The sequence below is a fragment of the Mustela lutreola genome, chromosome 8, assembly GCF_030435805.1.
Source record: "Mustela lutreola isolate mMusLut2 chromosome 8, mMusLut2.pri, whole genome shotgun sequence".
Classification (NCBI taxonomy): Eukaryota; Metazoa; Chordata; class Mammalia; order Carnivora; family Mustelidae; genus Mustela; species Mustela lutreola.
Window position 1 is genome coordinate 7,712,452 of NC_081297.1, and position 23,269 is coordinate 7,735,720.

At 42.4% G+C, this 23,269-nt stretch overlaps 1 protein-coding gene across 1 annotated transcript in view; it reads left to right on the plus strand.

Moving 5' to 3' along the window:
- The first annotated feature begins 82 nt into the window (after positions 1–82).
- TAF3 (TATA-box binding protein associated factor 3) overlaps positions 83–23,269 on the plus strand; it is a 171,652-nt gene continuing 148,465 nt past the window's right edge. The window contains exons 1-2 of the mRNA XM_059183774.1: positions 83–461; positions 5,007–5,249. Of these exons, the coding sequence (XP_059039757.1) occupies positions 296–461; positions 5,007–5,249 (409 nt within the window). The 5' untranslated portion in view covers positions 83–295. The remainder of the gene's footprint in view (positions 462–5,006; positions 5,250–23,269) is intronic.

Below are 23,269 nucleotides of genomic sequence, written 5' to 3' on the forward strand. Positions count from 1 at the left end.
ACCGACGCCATCGCTCTGCTCCAACAGGGCGGAGCTTCCTCATTGGCGCGCTCGGCATTCGGCTAGTGCTGCCTCGCCCCGGCGACCGTCCAGCGGGAGGCGGAGCGAGCCCAAAATGGCGGCTCTCAGGCTGGCGCGCTCCGTGCTGCTGGCGCTTTGAGGTGGTCGCCAGGGGTCGGGGGGACGATTTCCCCGCCGCGGGGGCCCTAGAGGATGAATCGAGGGCTCTGCTAAGGTTAGGCGGTGGGGGTGGAGAGAGTGGCAGCAAGGGCTGCGGTGGAGTCCACGGAGCGGGATGTGCGAGAGTTACTCCAGGTCGTTGTTGAGGGTCTCGGTGGCGCAGATCTGCCAGGCGCTGGGCTGGGACTCGGTGCAACTCAGCGCCTGCCACCTCCTCACGGACGTGCTGCAGCGCTATCTGCAGCAGTTGGGACGGGGCTGCCATCGGTACTCTGAGCTGTGTGAGTACCGGGCTGGGTGTGCGGGAGGGCTGCCTCTGGCCGGTCACGAGTGACACCTCCGGTCTTCCCTTCTCCGTCTCCGCGTCCCCGAGCTGTCCGTCCTTTCCCCCTGCCCAGAGATCGGGCATTTTCCCGGCCTCTGACGCCCCCCGGATTCCACTGCCCCTGGAAACTCCAGTCATCCCTTTGGTGCCTCTTCCTCACCCACTAACTTCCCGCCTCCAGCCGGGACCCCGGTCTCAGCTCGCAGCTCCACACCCTCTCACCTCTTCTCTGGTCGGAAAGAGGCATCGTTCTTTCTCATCGTCTCGTTTTCGCTGCGTGTAGAACCCGCTCCAGAATGCCTTGCAGCCTCTGTTACTTTGGTCCTTTTCCTCCCTTGCCTGCAAACTACTACAACTAGTTGTCACAGGCGCTCCGTCTACCGGCCGTTTCTTACAAGGCTAGCCGTTCTTCAGCTCCTAACAACACATACTCATTGACAGCTCTGCTCCGTCGGGGACACTGCCTCTTCTTTCTGGATTTGTTCGTTTCGCAGAGAGTATCCCCTGCTTTCTCTATCCCGAGGCCAGCGTTGTCAGTTTCACTTAGACTCGCTTTCACTTACATCTCCGTTGCTCATCGATTTGCTCCTTGATAGTTCTATGTCGGTGGTGATCAACGTGTAGTGGAGGGAACACAGGCAGCTTACAAGGGTCCCCAGGTCGTCTGGGCTGAAGTGTTTATGATTTTTCAGGGAGTGTCCGGTAGTATCTATAGCTGATGGCATTTAATAATTCGGAATACTTAATAGAAACCACACAGCAGCGCACTAACGTGAATTAAGTGTGTGTATGTCTATTTATAGGGGGAACTACCATTCATTGAAATTTCAGGTCGTCACTCCTCAGGTAGGTAAGCTGTAGAACGGAGTGAAGTGTTTCGTAAAATATTTTGCTTCATTAAAGTGGCTCCTGGATTGGAAACTTGAGACCCACAGATACACTTTACATCTTAGGCCCCCAATTCCATTTCAGCTCGCACAGTGCTGCCAAAATAATCTGTCCATAACACACATTTGATCGTGTCATTCTTAAAAAATATTTTAATGTGTACTCCATTGCTTACAGGTTGAAAGGTTCAGCTCTTCAACAGCACATGGTTTTCGTCGTAAGCTTTTTCTTACATCCCGCGGTTCTGCCTTTTCCAAACTACCTGCCTTTTCCAAAACATTGTAAACTATTCATTCCTATACGTGTGGGGTTTCCCAGAGTATCCTTCACCCCCTGGTCTACCCGTAGTACTACTTCTATTTTGAGATTCACTTATCACTTGATTTGGGAAACTCATGTCATCTGTCCTCAGAATTCTGTGCCTATTCCTGTACGTAACACCGTGTCTTGTAACTATCTGTGTCTGTTTCTCACCCTTTCCTTTTCTTCTCTCCAGACGATAACTTTATTGTATCAGTACTCTATTAGCACTAGTACAGTGCCATCATATACTAGGCACCCAGGAGATATTTGCTGAGTAGATGAATGAACTGACAACCTACTACAATACTAGCTGTTTAGTCACTTGACTTTTTGAGTTCCAAAATGTGTATTTTTGGAATGCTCGATTTCACTGATCTTTCTGATATATATACGGCACTGCAAAGTAACTCTCATTCATTATTATCTTGAAAGTACACCACCAGCACACTGCTCTCTTGGCTTTTGCTTCTGTTCCTTCCCTCCCCCCGCTTCATGGTCCCTGAGTATACTGTTGCGGTTGTACACAGTCCAGCTTGTGTTTTTGCTACCACGTTCCCTAAATAAGGACAGATGTTCTGTGTTTTTAGGTAATGACGATATCCCCTGAATACATAGTTACCTTTCCTGCCTTATACACAGAACCAGAGTATGTGCTGGCACCGCAAGTAACCAGGTGTTCCAGAGTCGAGTAATCATTGCCATGTGTTAATGCTAACCCCTTTTCTAATTACCCAATTTCTGTAGTCCGTTTGCTTGCTTTTAGTAACAATGTGATTATCAGGTTCATGATCATGGTTTTGTGACTTACTGAAAATGCTGGTTCCTGGTATACTTATTAGTTATGGACTATTCTAGTTTTAAGCTCGAATTTTGACCTCAGGTTACCACTGTGCAGTTTTCTATTCTCCTCCTTTAAATCCTTTTTTACTTTTTGACATTCACTGAGCACCACTGACAACTGAGCACTGGGACCCCTGGGTGGCACAGTCGGTTAAGCGGCCCACTCTTGATTTTGGCTAAAGTCATGATCTCAGGGTCGTAAAATCAAGCCCAGTGTTAGGCTCTACACTCAGAGCACTCGGTGCAGCATCTGCTTGAGATTCTGTCTCTCTGCCCCTCCCCACTGCTCACACTATAAATAAATAAATAAATAAATAAAATCTTGGAAGGGGGGAAGAACTGAGCACTGTGTTGGAGATATCAGCCCACAGGTTGTGGACAAGGGTGCAGACTGAACAAAATAAACGGATGGTGTTTGCTCCTTGAAAAAATTGCTCTCAAGTTGAAGCAAGTATCAGAAGTTGCCATCAGTACATTTCCCTAAGTAATGATTTGTGAAAGCATTCTGGGCAGGTGTTTCTCGCTGTTTTGGGTCATGTATTAAATACGTGTGTGTGCACTGAAAGTGGGTTCTAAATATTTCAGAATGACTCTCTAGGACTAGTACTTGTGACAAGAATTGCACGATATAGGCAGTAACTGCAAAAGGAAGATGGTAAGGGAGAGATGGCTGTGGGCTGGGGCAGGACGACTTCGTGGGGAAGATGAGGGTTGAATTGGGCTTTGACGCCTGCCTGCATAGACATGGAATGGACGCCAGGCCAGAGAAAAGCATCACCTACGATACCCAAGTAGGACCGATTGTGATGAAGTACCAGTGAGGCGGCCAGCTTGAGCTGTGTGGCCAGTTCATGAGGACGGTGTTACAAGACACGTGAAACAGTGAAATCAGGTTTGGGAGGGACTTAGAGGAAATGAAAGCATGGTCAGAAACACTGTGCTTCTAAGGAGGGAAACGATGTGATGAAAGTGATCATCTTAAGAAAATAGTGTTCTTGTTGAGTGCAAGAAGACTCAAGTGAGGACACCTGGAAACTGAACTGGAAGTGATAGTAGGAAGAGAGGGAAAGAAAGAGTTTTGAAATCTTTGGCCAGACATGGGCAGGAGGAGGGGAGAACCAGAGGGTCTTGTGTTGAAATTGGAAAGCATATAGAAGAATTCAAGATGATCATTTATTCTGGACTAAGAGAATACCAGTGCTTTTCCTAGGAATAGAAGAGTCGAAATGCATATCTACAGCATTAAGAGGAAGACTGAATGTCCATTTTATTTATCCCTGCTATTTTCTACATCATGGAAGTAACCCCGACTTGTAGCAAAATTGAGAGACAGCAGAAGTGTTTGAAGTTACAAGTTAGAGTCTCCTGCTTCTTTCCCTCTGCTCTGCAGCTTTCAGCCCCTGAAATTATTAACAGTTGGATGTATAGCCTTCCAGAACTTTTTTATGTGGGCGTGAGCAAGCGTGTGTCTAATTTTTATAAACTTTGGGTTATTTTCATTTTACAGCACGATTTAATTTCAGACATACTGAATTTGAAGTGATCATAGGAAATTTCAGTTAAAAAACAAAACAAAAAACACCACTTTCGTAAAGAGAATTTCACCTTAACTTTGTATCCTTCTATTTCTATCCATTTTTGTATGGTGTCTTCTAATAACATTTAAAATCTGTTCATAAATTATCTCTCTGAGCTAAGTGTTTTCTGTAAATTTTCTTGGATTTAAAAAATTGATTCAGTGGCATAGTGTCCCCTCGTCCACAGGGAATGCGTTCTAAGACCCCCCAGTGGATGCCTAAAAGCACGAGTAGTACCAAACACTCGCCCTTGTGATGAGGCGAAATGACAAAATTCCCACGTGGTGAGGTGAACCGAGGTGACTGATGTAGGCGTGGTGACATAGTGTTAGGCTGCTGTTGACCCTCCGATGATGAGTCAGGACGATCATCTGCTGCTTCACCGCACTGACTGTGGGTCACCAAAACCAGACAGAGTTCAATCTGCGATGGCAGGGGAGGAAGCACTTGAGTTCATTCAACAAATACTTAGAGTGCCACCTGTTTTAGGTTCCAGAGATGCATCCCTGAACCATGGTGACAATATAATGGACAGCATTCTAGTTGCTTGATTAAAAAAACAGTAGTGGTAATATTTACTGGGCATTTACATTTCGTCAGTCACTGTTTGTTGGTAAACTGCTTCTGATATTTATTCGGTCCTAGCCGACTGTTGTGTGAACGGTCTGCTTGTCGGATCCTTTTTCAACCTGACTTCAGGAAGTGGCTTTCTCATGTTTAAACAGCATGCTGTTTTGTTCAAAGTCTATTAAATTCTTCCCAATAACTCAGTCTTAAGTATGTGTAGCATATTTGATTCTGAGCTACCTGCGAACCTCATACTTCTTAATATTTTAAAAAGTATTCATGGAATTTTCTTAAAATAATTTGCTTGGCTCTTGACTTTGTTTCAGATGGCCGGACAGACCCAATTTTGGATGACGTTGGTGAAGCTTTCCAGCTTATGGGGGTCAGTCTTCATGAACTAGAAGACTATATTCACAATATTGAACCTGTGACTTTCCCACATCAAATTCCTTCATTTCCTGTTAGTAAGAACAATGTCCTTCAATTTCCTCAACCTGGAAGTAAAGATGCAGAGGAAAGAAAAGAATACATTCCTGATTACATGCCACCCATTGTGTCTTCACAAGAAGGTTTGTGATTTTTTTCTTTGTTTTTTACTCCTACATTTGTAACGATTTTAACGCAATTTTAATCTTACTTTTCCTGAATTATATAAAATGCTTTGCCAACATACAAATTCTAGAAATGCAATCAAAATGTTTTACTGTTGTTTGCAGACTAATCTAACCTTTAAGCCAACAAACTTGGACTGGCATCACCCGGCAGAGCTATGGCACAGCGAAGGTTATGTCGGATGAGGCACCTATTTCCTTTCTGAATTTTCAGGCATCTCTTTCCTTTCTAAATTTTCAATAATAGATGTATTATATGGGAACAAGATATTAAATTGATTAGAAAATCTTTGCATCATAAAGGAAAATTGGGGTTGCTGTTTTCCTCTCCTCTTATTGTAAATATGAGTTAGATGATACTGGAAACAGACAGTGAATAAATATTCACTAGGCACTAGTCATGCAGATTTACCTTCATTTTTTAACGAGGAGTAGAAATATTTATTGTTTGGCCATACGTAATTTTTGATGAAAAAATAATAGCTAATCAGGCGTAGTTGTCAATCAAGGCAGAGTTCCTTCCTCCCTGCGTGATTTTACATGTTGATCATCTAAGTTCACTAAGGTTCTAAAGAGATACATAGTAATTTCTCATCTCTCATGCACATAATATTTTTTCCTTGTAAAGGTGGAAAAGTTGCAGTTCGTTTCCTTTTTACATGTATGTTTGCACCATTTTACTTCCGCCAGCAATACTCCAAGGTTCCCATTTCTTGTAATTCGTTTCTTATAATCTCCGGTTCCAATTTAATGGCATCTTGGAGCGCTTGGAATAGTTGTACAGTCTGTGTGTCGGTGTTGCCATTTGAAAAACTGGGGAAGAACTGGCCCTATGTGGGGAGGGCTGACTGTGTGTTGGCGTCCCCTCCTCGGACCCTGCGGATCTTGGGTGCAGGGGGACCCTCCCGTGGAGCGCTGGTGCTGTCCGTGATGGGTCAGGGAGGCAGCACCGTACCCAGGCTTGTTGGTAGCTGTATATGTGTGGAAATTTAGATAGGAAGGTGTCCTAGTTTTCAGAGTTGAATGGCTTGGGAAGCTGATGTTGCTTCTCAGCTCAGCACTTGCCTGCTATGGGGTCTTGGGGATACTGGCTGAAGCAGGCACTGGTATCACCAAGCGCTTCACACAGAGCGCGCCTTCCGTAAATGTCCTTAAACTGAGTGAAGTGCTATTTGTGAGGTTTTCTCTGTGGAAATTCGTTGCTTCTTCTTTCCAGGCCTACTTTTGTACTAGTAACAGCAGGACTTGCAAATCCACAGATATATCTCAGTCATCCCAACTTTCCATGGTACCTGCTTAAAATTCTCTCTCCTCACCACTGATTTTGTTGTTGTTGTTAGCTATAGCCTATATCACCTTTGAGGAAATCTTGCTCTTTCTAGCCCCCGTGGGAGGTCTGAAACCCCTCATTCCCTAGTGATAGCGTCTTTGACCTTAGAAACCTGTATTTATTACAACTTCTCTAAACACATATTTGTTTATTTTAAAAATAATAACCATTGCATTTCAGTATCAACATTATCAAAGGAGGGTTTTTTGGGCAGAGGCCTGGTTAGTAGCTGGATTGCAGAGAATTCCGTTTTATAGACAGATCATGAATATCAAGCAGGCCAAGAATTTCCTGCTTTGCTCTTGTTCCTCAATGTGATTTAGTAAGCATCGGAGACATCTTCGTGAAAGCAGTGTGAAGTTAGCCCATGATACAGTAGCTGAAAGGCCACTCACAAGGACAAGAAGTACAAAATTTGTAATTGTGCTGAAAAAGCATGAATGGTAATTCAGTGCTGGGACGAACCTTATGGTGTTACAGAGGAGGAAACTGAGGGAGACGCGCTAACGTAAGTAACCAGCATGTCAGCGAGTCTCTGGGTGACGGGTGATGATGAGTCTGAGATCGGTGAATTAACCATAAGTTTCACCAGCCAGGAATTCTGTGTGTGATCAGTTGGCATGTTTTTGAACCAAAACTACTATCTTCTCCATTTATAACATTTTAGTCCATTTTCTGTGGGCCTTTTGGAGCTTTCTAAATCTATTTTGTGGTTTGCCTATCTTTCTGTCTCCTATTCTGCCTCCTGTTTAACAAACTGCTTAATTTTTTTTTCTGGCCTTTTAAAAAATTTGGACTCAGATGGACATTTGATTAATCTTAACCCATGACTCATGCACAAGCTCATCATTGGTCCATGCGTAACCTGCATTTATTCACTTAGAGAGTTTATTGAATCATTTTTAATAATGTGATAAGCCCTGCCAAGCTCCCTACTGAAAATTAAGCTGAGGACTTTGATAGTCATCAGCATTTAACTACTTAGTCCCTCTCGTTTTATTTTTATAGCCTCCAAATGCTGCACAAGGAAATTCATGGTTCGCGCTTGTAAATACTGCCCCAGAATCAATATCTGTATGTACTGTAAGATACCAATAACGGAGTATGAAAAACAATTTTGGGATTTTAACACTGACTTCGGTCTGAAATTACTACAGTAATTTTTTGAGTCTCTCTTCTGAATTATTTGAGGCCAAAAAAATCTTATTTCATTTAATTCATTAATATAAATTATAAACATTTTGAAAGGAAAATAACATAAGCCGCCTTGAACACGTCTTTCTTCAGCTAACGGTTACAGATTCCCTCAGGAGCAGAAAGATTGCTGATTCCTAAGGTGTGCACAGGGTCCCGAGGATGCGAGAAGTGATAGTACAGTAAGATGCTTATCAGACCTCTTCCTGCTAGTCAGGGAGAAGGTTATAAAATGCAGTCCTTTGGTTACCATTTTTTAATATAGCCTCCCAAGTCAGTGTAATAAATCATTCACAATCTGGAATCTTTTTTCTCCCCCACGGGTACAGCGTGTTAGAAAGTTCCCAGTATTCTGGTTAGCGGTGCGGAGCGCGGTGCGGACGTGCACACCTGTGATCATCCTGCTTGTTCCCCGGCTCCTTCATTTGCTTTTTAATTCCTTAAGAGTCACAGACAGGGCCAGACTTGGGTCATAAAAATACAACGAGCGGAGTATGGTCACGAGACTACGCACTTCTCGATGGTTCAGCTGGGTTCGTATCAGGAGAGCACGAGAAGAGCCTTGTCTGCTCGCAGCACTGTGAGCGCTCTGCCTAGGGCGTAGCAGCAGGTAGCCGTGGAGGAAGCCTGGGCCCCCGGAGCCACTCCGGCGTGACTCAGTGGCTCCCTGAGTTAATCATCTTCCTGGCTTGCTTTGCCTCTCTGAACTCCATAGGCGTCCTCTGTAAGAGGTTTAGTAATCCTGCCGCATGGACGTCCGCGAGCATCGGGTGAGAGCGGCGAGTGAGCCATTCGTGTAGACGTGGACAGAAGAGAAGGGCGAGTGGGCCGTTCGTGTAGATGCGGACGGCGCTTCCCGGAGAGGACGCGGAACCGTGATGTTCGTCCTCACTCGTAAGGAATTTCCTTCTCAGGTGAAACAGTGTACATTTGTGAAGTGAGTCTTCAAGGAGAACTAGACCAGGACGGTGGTGGTCCTAGGCTCGGGCTGCAGGAACACACAGGTGACAGGTGGGCTGGAGGAGCACTCAGACCCCCCCGAGGCTCGGGGTGACTTGGGAGAGGACACGGAGGGAATGTTTGCCTGTTGCATCCACTTGTAGGTTTAGACATGAGACCTCTCTGACGATGTTTTATAAACGCGCGTTTTGCTAAGACTGTTCCAGTGCTGATGGCTGGCACCCGGTGTGTTTTATCCAAGAACATTCTCTCCTCCGCTTGCCATACATATTTTCAGATTCACACGCGTAACATATTTTTTGCTCCCTGTTTTGTGGTGCTGAAGAATGTCTGAAAATAGCGTATTATGCCAGAGTCATGGTTGGGTTCTGAGGGTGGTCACTGGATCGCTGGTCTGGGAGAGTCTTCTAGGCGGCCTGTTGATTGGCCCAAGCTGTCTGTGTGAGAACAAGAGAAGTAGAAGGCATTTGCTTGGCTTTCCTTACGCTAAGAAACGTACCCACCTAACCTTGCACTTGGTAAAGATACTGTGATGTTTTGGGTTTCTGTTTTTTTTTTTTTTTTAAATTTCTAAATGGACTTTTTCTTTAAAATAGTTTTAGCTTGACCGACAGCTTGAGAAGGTAAGTACAGAGTTCCCTTACATGCTAAACTTAGCTTCCTCTATTACTAATCTTACATTAGCATGCTACCTTCATTATAACCAATGAACCAGTATTGATATGTTATTATTTTTTTTAAGATTTTTTTATTTATTTGACAGAGAGAGATCACAAGTAGGCAGAGAGGCAGACAAAGAGAGAGGAGGAAGCAGGCTCCCCGCTGAGCAGAGAGCCCGATGCGGGGCTCGATCCCAGGACTCTGGGATCATGACCTGAGCCGAAGGCAGAGGCTTTAACCGACTGAGCCACCCAGGCGCCCCTTGATATGTTATTTTAACTAAAATCCATGATCTTTAGTGTTCACCTGATGTCCTTTTCAGGTTCCAGGATCCCAGCCAGGATGCCAATGGTTTTATTATCGTGTCTTCTTGGCTCTTGTGGGCTGTGACTCCTCAGACTCTCCTGGTTTTCGATGACCTTGACAGTTTTAGTTAAAGAATGCCCCTCTTCTGAAATTTGATCAGACGGGGCTTACTAGTTTTGGGGAGCAAGGCCACAGAGGGAAAGCTCACGTCATGTCAGGGGTGTGGGCTGTTGGTGCGGTTTACCACTGCCGAGGTTGACCGGGACCGCCTGGTTCAGGTGGTGTCTCCCTTTGAAGTTACTCTCTCCCTCCTCCCCGGGCTGTCCTCTTTGGAAGAAAGTCACCACGAACAGCCCGTATGGAGTTGGGAGTTAGACGCCCCCTGCTACAGGTGGACTATCTTCGTAAGTTAAACTCCTCCGCGGAAGTTCTTTGGAGCTCTTTTGATTTGTCTCTTCTCCTCCCTGGGCTTCCTACTTTCATAATCGAGCCCTTCTGAAAAATAAACATTTACAAGTTTAAAATAACAAAAGTAACAGAAGCGTTGAAAAATAAAACATTGTCCAGGTATATGAAGCATAAAATGAAAGGTCCTCCTCACTTTCCGTACTCTCCCAATTCCCACGAGTAACCTCGTTCAACAGGTATGAATCCTTCGAGATCTTTTCACGTGAGACACTGTGACTTCTGAGTCAAGACTTGGGGTCCACTCCGAAGTCTGCCATTTATTTCTCAAGCTGTGCACTCTGACTTCTACCCACATCCCTTTCTTGGAACGGCACTCACTGTGACCACCAATTCCTACCTAATTGTCTGACCTAAATGAAATTTTTATCCTAACCGCTCTCTTGGGGGAGATGTAGCTTTGTGAATTATTATAAGGCAGATACCTCTTAAATCACATCCTAGTTCACAGAAGCTCCTCCCAAACCCATGTGCCCAGCTGCACTCACAGCCCCTTGTCCGTTCCCTCTGAAGTAACCCCATCTGAAGCTCATAGGGGTTACTTCTTGCCTTCAGTTCTATCAGTCAACTGTGTAGCCCCAGCCCCTTTAGCGTAAGCCACCCCCACTTACATAATGACATGTCTTCTAAGTCTCTTTTCCTATGCAGGCCCCCACCTCCCAGCCCAATCCCTGCCTTTTTCTTACCATTTATTTGTTGGGGAATCTGGGTCATTTGACTGGAACGATTGCCCGCAGTGGATTTTGCGGATGGTGTGCTCATAGTGCGGTCCAGTGTGTTTCTGCACATTGGCAGCGAGAATCTCAGGCTGGATCAGGCTCTGGTTTAGTACCTTCGGCAAGATACACGTACTGTCGTGTTCCTTCGTCAGGAGGCGGATACGCATGTCTAGTTTTCACTTTTTTGACGTTAGCGGTGTTGACACTTACACTGCATAGATGCATTAATCCCTTGGAGTTGCAAGGTTTTTATTTCATTCTTTCATTAGAATAATTTTCCGACGGTAAAGTGCTCTTTCATTTTGTACCCTCAGTTTTCAAGGTAATGAATTGGTTTTTTATCCATAGGTGATAATTATTTATTAAATATCATTATGAACTCGTAGGTTTAAGCATATTTGATAGGTTTCTTTCCTTACAATATTTACCCTTATTGCAATTCCCATTGTCCCCTCTTTGGCGAGTGGCAGCCTTTTCAGTCTGCCTTCTGAATCCTTTTCACATGGCGCTAGTAGTCTTTGATGGCATCCTTGCGGCCTGGTGTATCAAAATGTCGTAGGCTTATCTTGTGTGTTCTTGTCCCACACTTGGAATCCTTTTCCAAGGAGTCCTGGCTTCCAGGGAAATGGCATTTCATGTCCATGATCTGGGCACTCGGGGTACTTGTTAGAACCATTTCTAGGAAGTAAATATTTGTACTCAAAAGTATATGCGCACATGTGTGTGAATGGATAGACCAGGGGCGGGGTGCCTCATGAGTCCGTATGGACATTTCCAATTCAGACTCAGGCCTGTGGGGTTTTTTACTGTTCTGTCAGTAGATACTTTGTCCATAACTAAGAATTCTGGTTCCCAGGCATGAACAGGAGGATATAATTAGATCATCCCATAACCACACTTCCGCTGCATCTGAGATGACGCATTCAGTGGTAACACTGATACTGTTGTCCTTCATGATTACTGGAACAGGCTAAATTTTCTTTTTCCTTTTGCTCTCCTGTTACTCATCCCGATTGTCTGTGATCGCACTATATGCACACCGTCAGCTCATATAGCTACTTTCTTGAGGTCTGTCACCTCATACCTGAGTTTTTCTAATGTTGATTTGTGTTCTTTCATGCCTTTTAGACCATTTCAGAAGAGTCCAGTAGTGTTTTCATCTGTCTTTTTGAGTATGTTTTTCTCATGTACTTTTGTTGTCTGTAGACATGTTGTGCTGGTGTTTAGTCTCCGTTTTCTTAGGGAAGCTGTGTGTGTATGAGTGTAGCTTCAGAACATCTAGAAGGAAGCTCGCAGTGCTCCCTCTCCTGTTCAGTGTGATGCGCAGGACAGGCAGCTTGCTCTCTGAGATTTTCTGTTTTCTTGCTCCACTTGTATTTGGATCTTCTCTCTCTGTGATGCCAGTTTCCCCTTCTGCTTGGTCGTGATGTGGTCCTAACAAGTCTCTTCTCAGTGGGCTCTGTCCTGGGCAGAGCAGTGGCGGGTCAGACGTGAAAGCTCAGGACTGGACTCCTGAGCCTCCGTAGCCCTTGCCATGGCTTCTGTGCCCACCAACCCCTTTCTGTCCTCATCCTGGAAGAAGTCACACCCATGCAGCTTCTGGGCCACTCTTCACACGTTGGTCCTCGAGGCTTTCAGGGAGCACCTCTTGGCTTTCTGCGGTTCTGCTGTCTCTGGCTAGTCTCCCCGTGGCTTCTGGCCATGTGCCCCACACAGACAGGCCATAATTAGGTTTTTTGGCCCTTGGTGGTCGGCCCTCACCCCTCGTATTTTGCTGTCACTGCGTGAACTCTGTCCCCTCATTATGTTACTATATTTTTATGTGGCAGTTTGGGAAGATCCCAGAAGTACTTTGCCACACCTGCCACTTTTCTTCCCAGGATTCCCTTCATTGAACCTTTTTGCTGAATGTCTCACTGTTGGGCACTTCTTTTTCTTCAGAGACAAAATACTCCTTAATTAATTCTCTGTGCCTTTCATGGGCTCATTTTCATGACTTTTCTGCCTCTAAACTGTGGCTGCTTCTAAAATTTGATTCTGGACCTGTTGCTTTTCTCACTGTATATAGTTTCAGTGGGTGATCGAATCTACTTTCATGGTTTCAAGAACCAGCTGTATAGAAGACTCCCCAGACTGCGTCTCCTGTCACGCCTCTCAGACTCTCTATCCTGTTGGCCAGCTATTTATTGGTTTTCTTTTTCTCAGGAACTTACACTGGTCTTGCTCCCTCTTTCAATCCTACATTTATTCTACGTTCCACCTCTTATTGCACAAAACTAAAGTCCTTTCAGGCTGCCTGAGAAGTAAACTCAAGACATGGATCAAGGATGCTGTCCTTAGGGAAATTTCTTCAGAATGTTGTGGAAACTGTCTCAAAAAGTAACCTGCCCGAAGTCCCACAGTTGTTGAGGGGCAGAGAGGTCAAGTCCTAGATGTCTCAGTCTTAGCCTACTGTCCTGTGTACCCTTTATCACCTGGTATTATTCTCAGAATAGAGGTATAAGAAAAGAGAAAGGTTTATCTTGTGACTCTTCAAGTTTTTTTCTTTTCTTTCACACTGACCTCTTGAATACTGGTTACTGGGGAAAAGTCATGTTTTGATAACATCTTATTTGATTCTCTTACTCATGTTACTTTTCTTCCTACTTATTGTCATCCTTTGAAATAGTTTTTATCTAGAGCATAAGGAGTACAGGTTTTTTAAAAATTGGGTCTCTCTGGCTTTGCATTCAAACCAACAAAATTAGCCCTAAGGTAGAGATGTATGCATTTCAAGACAGAGGATAAATGTACCATCATGCTCAGATATAAGAGATCATAACTTATAGTGGACTTGGTCAGAATTCTCTTTCCTACTCAATTTTTTTCCTTTATTCTCTCTGGATTTATAAAAAGAAGAACACATTTCCAATATTACAGAAAGATAGTTTTTATGTTTCTAAACCCACAAAGTAATCATTTCAAGTGTCTTAGAAAAATTAAGTATTTTGATATTTTACTTACTATTTTTCCCTTGCAGGCATCCAGTACCACAACAACAACAAAAAAAGATTTTGTTATTTTTGCCCACAAATTTCAAAATCTCCGGAAATTAAACATCTCTCTTGTCCAGTTACATTTTTCGGAATATTTCCCACACTCATGCGTGTGCACGAGTGCGTGTGCGTGTGTTTTAGGAGCAGGAGGTCAATCAGTCGTGGGGCAATAGATGTTACATGGCTGATAGTCTAATGCTTTTGTTGTAAGTTAGGATTTATTCTGTCTTGCTTTCCTGAATTTGAGTCTTTTCAGGGCAGTAATTGTATTTTCTTTAACTAATTACCTGCCTTAGCTACATAGAGCTTTCTTTTTTCCTGATAAAGCAATATGAAGTGGTTTGCTTCACTTATAGTGCCTATCAGCTGCTCTTGTGCCAGTGGTGCCACAGAGGAATCAAAATCACTTCGTCATTCGTTCACATAGTTGTGGAGAGCCTGCTGTATGCCAGCCATGCTGCGTATTTCTGGAGATACAGAGCTGAACGGAGAAGAAAGGGCCTTCCTAGAATCCGATCTATATGGAGAAAGAGAGATCAGGCTAATATTTACATATGATTTTTATTTATAACATGGGATATCTACCCAGTATTCTATAAGGAGTGAGGGAATCAGTGGATATTTCTAAGAAGCTGGGACAAGCTGCTTAGATTAGTGAATTCTGGTGACAATGAGAAGGATAAACTCAAGAGGGAGGGGCTGTGGGGAGAATGTTGCTAGAGCTGCCTGTAGTCATCCAGGGCAGAGCTGTGGGGCCTGCGTCCTGACTGTGATGAAGAGGAGGGGCTGAGAAAGGGCCGGATTTGAGAGCTACTGCGTGGCTGGGAATCGGTGATAGGTTGTAGAGAATCAGACAGAAGAGCCAGGGTTTGGGAGACTGTGTGGGTGATCTGAATATCCAGATCGTAAACAGACGGGCCTGATCCGGAGTTGAAACTTAGACTGGATCTCATATCTCTCAGGCAATGGTCTACCATAACCATGTATTTATTTTTGAAAAAGGTATCAGGTGGAGTTCAAGGCTACATAATCCGTCTTGAACCTGAGACTCAGTGCGGACTTTGTTGCTTGTTAAGGGCCGTGGATACACTTGCTTTAAGGAAGCCCAGGTTTACTCGTTGTTCCTCTTATTGTTGCTGTTGCTGGTCTACTCACACAGTTTACACTGTGTCAGGCACCATATTGGGGGTACAAAGGCTCTCCTTCCACTGACCTCAGGTGCAGTGAGCATATTTAACCACGACCCTGTTTGTCATTGTAGGACACTGAATTAACATTCATTGAATTCTTAGAACAGAAATTGCTGGAAAACAGCTGACATTAGTGTTTTTTTTTTGTTGTTGTTGTTGTTGTTTTTTTAATTTAAAGATCAAACATTAAGTTTTAGTTTACGAGGTTAGGACTTTGAGTGCCAAGAATTTCTAACTTTATTTCATTGAAGTATGACAATTTAAAGCCATTGTTTCACTTCCTCCCAAATAGAGTGTGCCTGCTCACTTTTTCTTCTGTCCTGGTTGCCACGTTTATGAAATGGGAATAGTAGCCTCCATCGGATAGTTGTAAATGAATGAGAAAGATGTTATCTGCTATGGTGGATCTTTAATACGGTCTTCTTAGAACCTGCCACATTTACAGTCTGTTCCTGAAGGTCTCAGCACCAAGTATAATGGTTGTCATGCCATGAGATCCAGAAAAAAGACCATGTACAGGTCAGTCAGTGTACACATTTGTGATGTCGTCAGCCCTAGTTCTTTCTAATATGGAAACCCTGACGTGGTGTGTGGAGTGCCGTGGCGTAGAGTAGGCTCAGCTCGTACCTCTTGGGGGGACTTTCCTGCATGCCTGTGAAGTGGGATATTGTTCCAGCTGGCGTGGGTCCTTTGACCCTGAAGACCGTAGCATAACTCCAAATTTTATATGATTGATTAGCTTCGAGAGAAATAAAATGACACAGGTGGCTGTGCAGATTGTATCGGCCAGAAGTCTACAGTCCCCTCTTAAATTTCTGTAGGTCTCTTCCATTGTTTTTTTTAATGATAGACTTGAGTTTTACTGATCTACTTTTAGGAACTTTGAATCGACTTCTTCTAAACCATGGACATATTTGAGAATTTCATTTGAGATAATTCAAATAGTTATTTCCATCTAATTTTACCAAAGGAAAGAAGCAGTAATTTCCTTCTCTTTTTTTGTTGTGAGTGTGGTGATGTTCTGTGACTGTGTTGGTTAATTGTTCCTGCTCTGTGCTAATACCCTGCCATGGGCACAGTTAACACTCACTAATTATTTCTCATTCGTGTCATCAGACTGATTTAAACTTATAATTCATTTTTATCAAGCATTAGTAGTAAAAATGTAATGGTTAAATATACACAGTAATATTTAATTATCCCTTTTATTCTTGCTGGAGACTTCAAATGCTGCAGCAAAAATAAGAATATTGATTTCTTTTTTTTAATGTGAAAGTGACGGCAGTTCAGTAGGTGGCAGTCTTTCCTTTTCTGTTAGTGTTAATGACTCTCCAGTTAAATGATAAAAAAACATTTTCAAAGTCATAAGAAAAACCATACAACTTAAACCATCACTAGCTTCTTTTAGAAAGAAAAATAACAACTTTGTTATTTCTGTGCAACTTTGTGAGAGCAGTTATAAATGAATAGATTTCATATTTATTTACCTTAGGAAACTTGTATCCAGAGAAAATTCCTTTTATCATTTAGCAAAAGCCTTAATGTTATTCTTTCTGAAACTTGATTTTCTTTTTAAAAATGTGAAATTATTATCCATTAGTATCTACTTTCCTTCCATGTTTTGATTTTTAAACGTTATCTTTAAAGTCCCATTAGAGGATACTTACTTTAAAAAACGAAGGCACTTTTCCTGACTTAACGTATCAGTTTTCCTGATTTTTCAGTGTGCCCGTCCCTTTTTTTTAATTCTGAAGAGACTATTTGGTTAGTTGAAATAACTAGTACAGTTCTCTTTTACTCTTTTTATTCAGCATTGTTTGTGTTTTGTTTTTTTAACATAACATTTTTGTTGTGTTTTCCTTGAGCAGTTCCTACCCTTTGAAAGTATTGACATTTCATGATATTTATTCCCTCTTAAAGGTTTAAAAAAGAACAAAGAGAAAATTACTTTTTAAAAAAAAAATGAAATAAAGCTCATTCTATCCTGCTATTACCATATGGGTCCATTGAGCTCTTTTGCAAATTTAAGTTACATTATACAATCTTACAGATTATATTTTCCTATATCCTGAGATATTTTGCTTATGTATCATCATAAGAATTACTTTAATGACTCATCACTGCTCATCAATTATTCCCAACTATACTTAAAAAAAAAAAAGAATGATGGAGTCACCTAGATAAGGATGATCCAATAGTGAAGTAAATTGTCATTCTTTGTTTTTCTAATTGTGGGACCAGAGTATTCTATTCTACCTCAAGAATGTATAAGAGGGGCTTGAAAATACCATGTTTTGGTCTACTTTTCAATTTCATTGAATATAGTTGAAAATGTGAAATTGTTCATTTTCCACTTACAGTGGAAAAGAGAAAAACTGGCAGGTTTTACAGTTAGGAGACAATCGACGATGTTGATGATGATGTTGATGAAGAAGAGGAGAGGAAGAGGAGGAAGAGGAGGAGAAAAGAAAGTAGTTGATTATATGAAAGAAATCTCGGACTCTGGGTCTTCAGATGACCATGTGCTACGTGCATTTTCAACCTAAAATTGACAACTGCATAGTGTTTCTCAGGACAAACAAGGAATAAGGTTTTCTTACCCAGTTAGTCATTCATCAGGAAGTGCTTCGTGATGCAGTATTTTTGTAACAAGAGCCAAAACCATTTCGTTCTGCTAAAAGGATGTGTGACAATATTTTTTTCATTTTTCATGCTCTTCCACACCAAAATGTACATGATACAAAGGGCGTGCTGTGTTTATAGTCTTACTACAATTTCTGATAAACTAGTTTTCGCTCTCCTTTTACTCTTACTTATGTAAACGATGTGTAAGATGGCTTAAAAATATAAAGGCTCCATTGGACCCAGATGTCAAATGGTAATAGCTGTTTTTCCTGATGGACTGGGGGTTAAAGTAAAAAAAATACTTGTCAGATTTAATGGTACCATTACATTTTAACACTTCTTTTTCGCGTGCAACCCTAATTATGTCTGACAGACACAATTGGGAATAGTGAGAAGGAAATAGTAGTTCTGGACCAATCAGCAGCGGAATGAAACACTCCGGAAGTCCCAGTGCCATGGTAAAGGAGAAAAACTCACTTTTCATTTCCTCTCACGTACAGTGTGTTCAGATTAACTTTAAAGGAGCCCGGGATGTAGGTCGGAGACTTGGTCTGCGGCTGAGTGTTACCTGCGTGTGGAGCCCGCCTCAGCAGGCCTCTCGTCACCAGCTGACAGACCTGGGCCCGTCCCCCGAGAGCTGCTGGATATCCTGTTGCAAGTTAAATATGAAACAGGGAGACACTTAGGTTTGCGCTGAAAGGCTTTCTGGAAGTTGAGCTCCACATGAGCTTGTTAGCGCGCTCACTTGTATCAGGGCTGACTTTGTGGGGAAGGAGAGGCTAGTCCTGTCCTTCGCGGGGGGACAGAGGTGCTTTGGGAAAATACAGTGCGTGGCCTAAATGCTGTGCCTTCACGTGTGTGTGTGGTACCTGTCGCATGTCCTCTTGCGAGTACTGGGCAGTCGTCGGGCCTGCCAAGGTGATATCTAATGTCCTGTGGCAGGACAGCCTGTCAGCAAATGTATGTTTATGGTTTCACAAACGTTGAGTATTTCAACAAATGCTTCACAGTGGGGCTGTTTGGAGACTTTGTTTTTTCCCCTTCGTCTTTCCAGACTTTAATCGCAAAAAGAAATAACACGTGGGGTGAGGGACAAGAGACCAATTCTGGATTGGGTGCAACGTAGCAGACACCTGTGACAGGTGGCTGGCCTGACTTGCTGGTCACAAGAGCGTGGTGCTGCACACTCCTCTCCAGCATCGCCCGCACGGACTCATGTACGCCTTGTAGTAAGCCAGTGCCTTACGGGTCATTACTGTCCTCTTTCTGCGGAGAAGCAGACTAAGGTGTAGCGATGATAGATGACGTCAGATCACACGCTAGTAACTGGGGGATCCGGGATTTGAATCCAGGCAGTTTGACTCTAAAAGATCCAGTGGCTTGTTTGTTTTTAATTACTGAATAATTTTTATACTTAAGTTCTATTTCTCGGGGTGCCTGGGTGGCTCAGTCTGAGTGACGCACTTTTGATTTCGGCTCAGGCCATGATGGATGGATGCCCCCGCCATGGGCTCCAGGCTCGGCTGGGAGTCGGCGTGGGATTCTCTCTCCCCCTCATCCTCTGCCCCTCCCCCCCACTCAACATGTGCGTGTGGAGGGGGCACACTCTCTCTCAAATAAATAAATATATGTTCTATTTCTATAAGTGATATTCCCATTTATTTATAACGTTGAAAGATTGGTAAGGAAGACCTTAGACACTATACCACTGGTTTCATCCTGTAGATCTCAGACTTCTGGGAAGACTTAGGGTTATTTCAAGGGATATGTGAATTTATATTGCATAAAGCATCATGTGTAGGCTAAATAAAAAATACATATAAATGTATATGTACATATATGTGCATAACTAAATGTGTAACAGTGATTTGGTTTCTAACATGCAAATTCATTTAGTATAACTTAGTTAATTAACTAGTCAACTAATTAGTTAATTAACTAATTAACATACAATATAATTACATCTGTATTGTTGGGGTTCTTGAAAGCTTTTGATTTAAAAAAAGAAAAGTGGGTATTTATTAGAAATGATTGAGAGCCATTGAGTGACAGATGACAGGATTTGCCTGACATCTGGATTCCCATCTCTTAATGAATCCTCTGTTCAAACCTCTCAGCTAACAACAGCAATGAAACTCGGTGTTATTTTCTGTTTTCAATGCTATACCTCTAGGTTACATCTTTGCTGTGTTTTAATTAAGAAGCTCACTTGACAGTTACCGCTCTGTTCATTGAGTTGGTCTCATGAATGAGAGCATTCATTTTATTTTGGGATGGATAGGACAACTCGTGCCATCAATTTGGGGAAGTCCTATGTGGGAGGCAAAATTCATACCATACATAAATTTAAAGTAAAAAATTGATAGTATTTAAAATACTGGCTTTGCAGTACATAGTCCTTTATTAAACTTATTCAGCACATACTTTTCGATCTCTGGTTGTGGTTGCCAAGCTCTATTATGAACACAGAATACTTAATACTTAAGTGAGCAGAGTAGACAAAATTCCTTGCCCGTATGGAGTTTACACTTCACGGGATGGAGAAGACAGGAATAAACATAACAGTATAAGTAAACTGTATAGCATTCTGCATAGTATTTATTGGGGAGGGTACTGTGAGAGAAAAAATAGAGCATGACAAGGAGAAATGAAATGCTAAATGTACATTGTACAAAAAAAGGAGGGAATATTTGTCCAGTATGCTAATAATTAAATTCGTTAAGAGGTTGTTTGCATAGTTGACAATCATGTGAAGTTCTCACCTGACTTTCCTTCTTTTACTATAGTTTAAGCCAGAAGTCAACAGACTCTTTCTGGCCAGCAGCCTGATTGAATAAATAAAACTTAATTGGAAAACAGCTATGCCCATTTGTCCAGACCAGGATGAAATACCTAAAGATAGTGGCAGCAGACATTTTCCAACTAAGTAGCCTTGTCAGATCCCTCTAAAGTGAAGTCCCCGCTTCAGAAGCTCCCAGCCCCACTGACTCACTCAGAGCTCCCAGCTGGCTTTTAATTCCACTCTGAAACATGAGCAGATAATCGGGATTATCAGACAATTGAAAAAGCTGCTCATGTGAAAGAAAACAAAACAAACAAAAAAGCAACCTGGAGGAAGCAGAATTATGCAAGGGGGGAAAAAACAAAACAAAAACTTGATAATACTTCTTTACTAATATCCTCAGAGACTTAAAAGGAAATACTGTAACCGTGAAGCAAGAACAGGACACTGTTTTTGAAAAGGAAATGGAGAAGGAGAAGGAGCAGAAGCAGCAGAAGCAACAGAAAACGCATTCATTCCAAGGCCAAAAGAGACTTCAGGAATTAAAAGTCATGGTAGCAGAAATAAAACAAAAAACTCAATATAGAACTAGAAAGTACAGGTATAGAAAGGAGAACAAAACAGATTTTAAAAGGGAAAAGTTTTGTTAACTATTATAGGACGCATCCAGGAGAGCCACTGTCCGAATAGCCAGTCTCAGGAAGGCCCAGAAACAGTGGACCAACCCAGCAGCAAGGAGCACCATCAGAGCCAGATCGTTGTCTTGAATTTATTTCTCCCTAAAAGGAACCAGGGCTCCTCAGAAAAACGGCTGTTTCCAAGTCTGGGCAGGATATCTACAAAGTGTTCTAGAACATCTTGTCATACCAGATAGCAAGAAAGCCATCGGAGACTGGGAAGAGAGTATCCGAAGGACTAAAAAGCCAGTTTAAAGAGGGACCCATTCACTGTCGTTCTGATGTCTCACAGCTGCTCCCCTCTGCCCCCGCCAAGAAGAAAGTAAATGCATTCCCAAGTTTGTGATAAATTTAACCAACATAAAAATGTGTGGTACCTGATTTATGAATAATACTAAATACTCCTTCCTATTGTAGATTCCATGTAGGCAACTGATTTTTCAGAGCATGCTCTTGCTGGATTTTGCGGCTGACAGACAGGTATTCTCTTATGTAAATGAGGAAGACAAAAATGAAACCAGTATGTGTGTTGATAGGATGAGGGATTTCTTTGCGGAGTTAGATGCTGGTTTTTGAATTCTGGCAGAATATTGTTTGTTTTGTGTGTGTGTGTGTGCTATTTACAATGAATAGCTACAGGCACAACACACTTTTAAATTGAATCTGCATTTTCAGCATTTTCTCAGTCACTTTCTTAAGCCTAGATAATCAACAAAACAGTAAATCTTTCTGTGTTTTGTAGCATTAACCCATTTCCAAGGTGTAAAACCCTCTGCCCCGTTGGTCAGTTTCACTGAATGCAGCCTTGGAAGCGAACTGGCGGCTCACGTTATCCTACAGTCTCCTCATATGGGTATAGTAGTTGTAAATAACCAGAAGACAGGCATAATCAGGAGGGATGAATCTAAGCATTTCTTTTTCTTTTCATGTAATTTAATTAATTGTAAGCACATAATATTTAAATCTTTTTTTAAGATTTTATTTATTTAATTTTGAGAGAGAGAGGGCATACAAGCAGGAGGAGAGGGGCAGAGTGAGAAGCAGACTGCTGGCCGAGCAGGGAGCCCGATGCAGGACTCGATCTGAGGACCCTGAGATCATGACCTGAGCTGAAGGCAGTTGCATAACTGACTGAACCACTGAGACAGACACCCTTTGGCTCTAAATCTTATCCCTACCCCAGCACACACTAGGCAGGTCTGCCTTTTTGCAGTGGGTGTGTATCTGGAAGTTGATGTGACTCAAATTTTTAAAAATAGAATTTAAAATAAAGACAAAATGCTCCCTATTTAAAAGGTGCTTGCCCCAAATTCTCTGTAAAGTGAGGAATCCTTCTGTAAAACAAGCAGTGATCTAAGTTTCAGGTTAGTTTTTTGAGGACTATCTACACACACAAATAAGGTCATAAAACCCAAGAGAACTAGCTCGAGCCTTCAGCTCACTAGAGGGAAGATAGGTGGTGCCTTGTGTTTAGAATATTATGATAATGATATTATATTCCATCATAAAAGAGTAACTTGAAGACTATAAATTTTCTGGTGAATGTTCTAAAATTTCTTTTGAATTTACTTCTGGATGAAATCAGATCTCCTCTTTTCATTTGAATCAATACAAGTAAGCATTTAATTTAGTTTCTAAGGTGCTGTTATTTGGATGGCCATGCTGACGCCTAAAATAAAGGAATGTGAAAGTAAGGAAGAAGAAGAAGGACAAAACAAAGATTAATTGACTGAAAATGCAGGCTCATCAGCAAGCCATACAAATCCTTTTCTGAAACCGTGTCTTTCCTATCACGGGGCCATCGTTTTATCCCATTAGTAAGTAAGAACTGTTTTTTTTTTTTCTCTCTCTCTCTCTCAGACTATATGTCTAGGAGAAAGTTCTTTGGAATTGGAGGAGAAATTGGCTGGGTGCCTACGGAATAGCAATAGGTACTCCCTGAGAGTCAGACTTGGTGCCGGAAAGTCTTCGGGACATTAAAGTAGACACTGGATAGTGTATTATTTGGTGAACTGTCACAGGACTCTACTCAGAC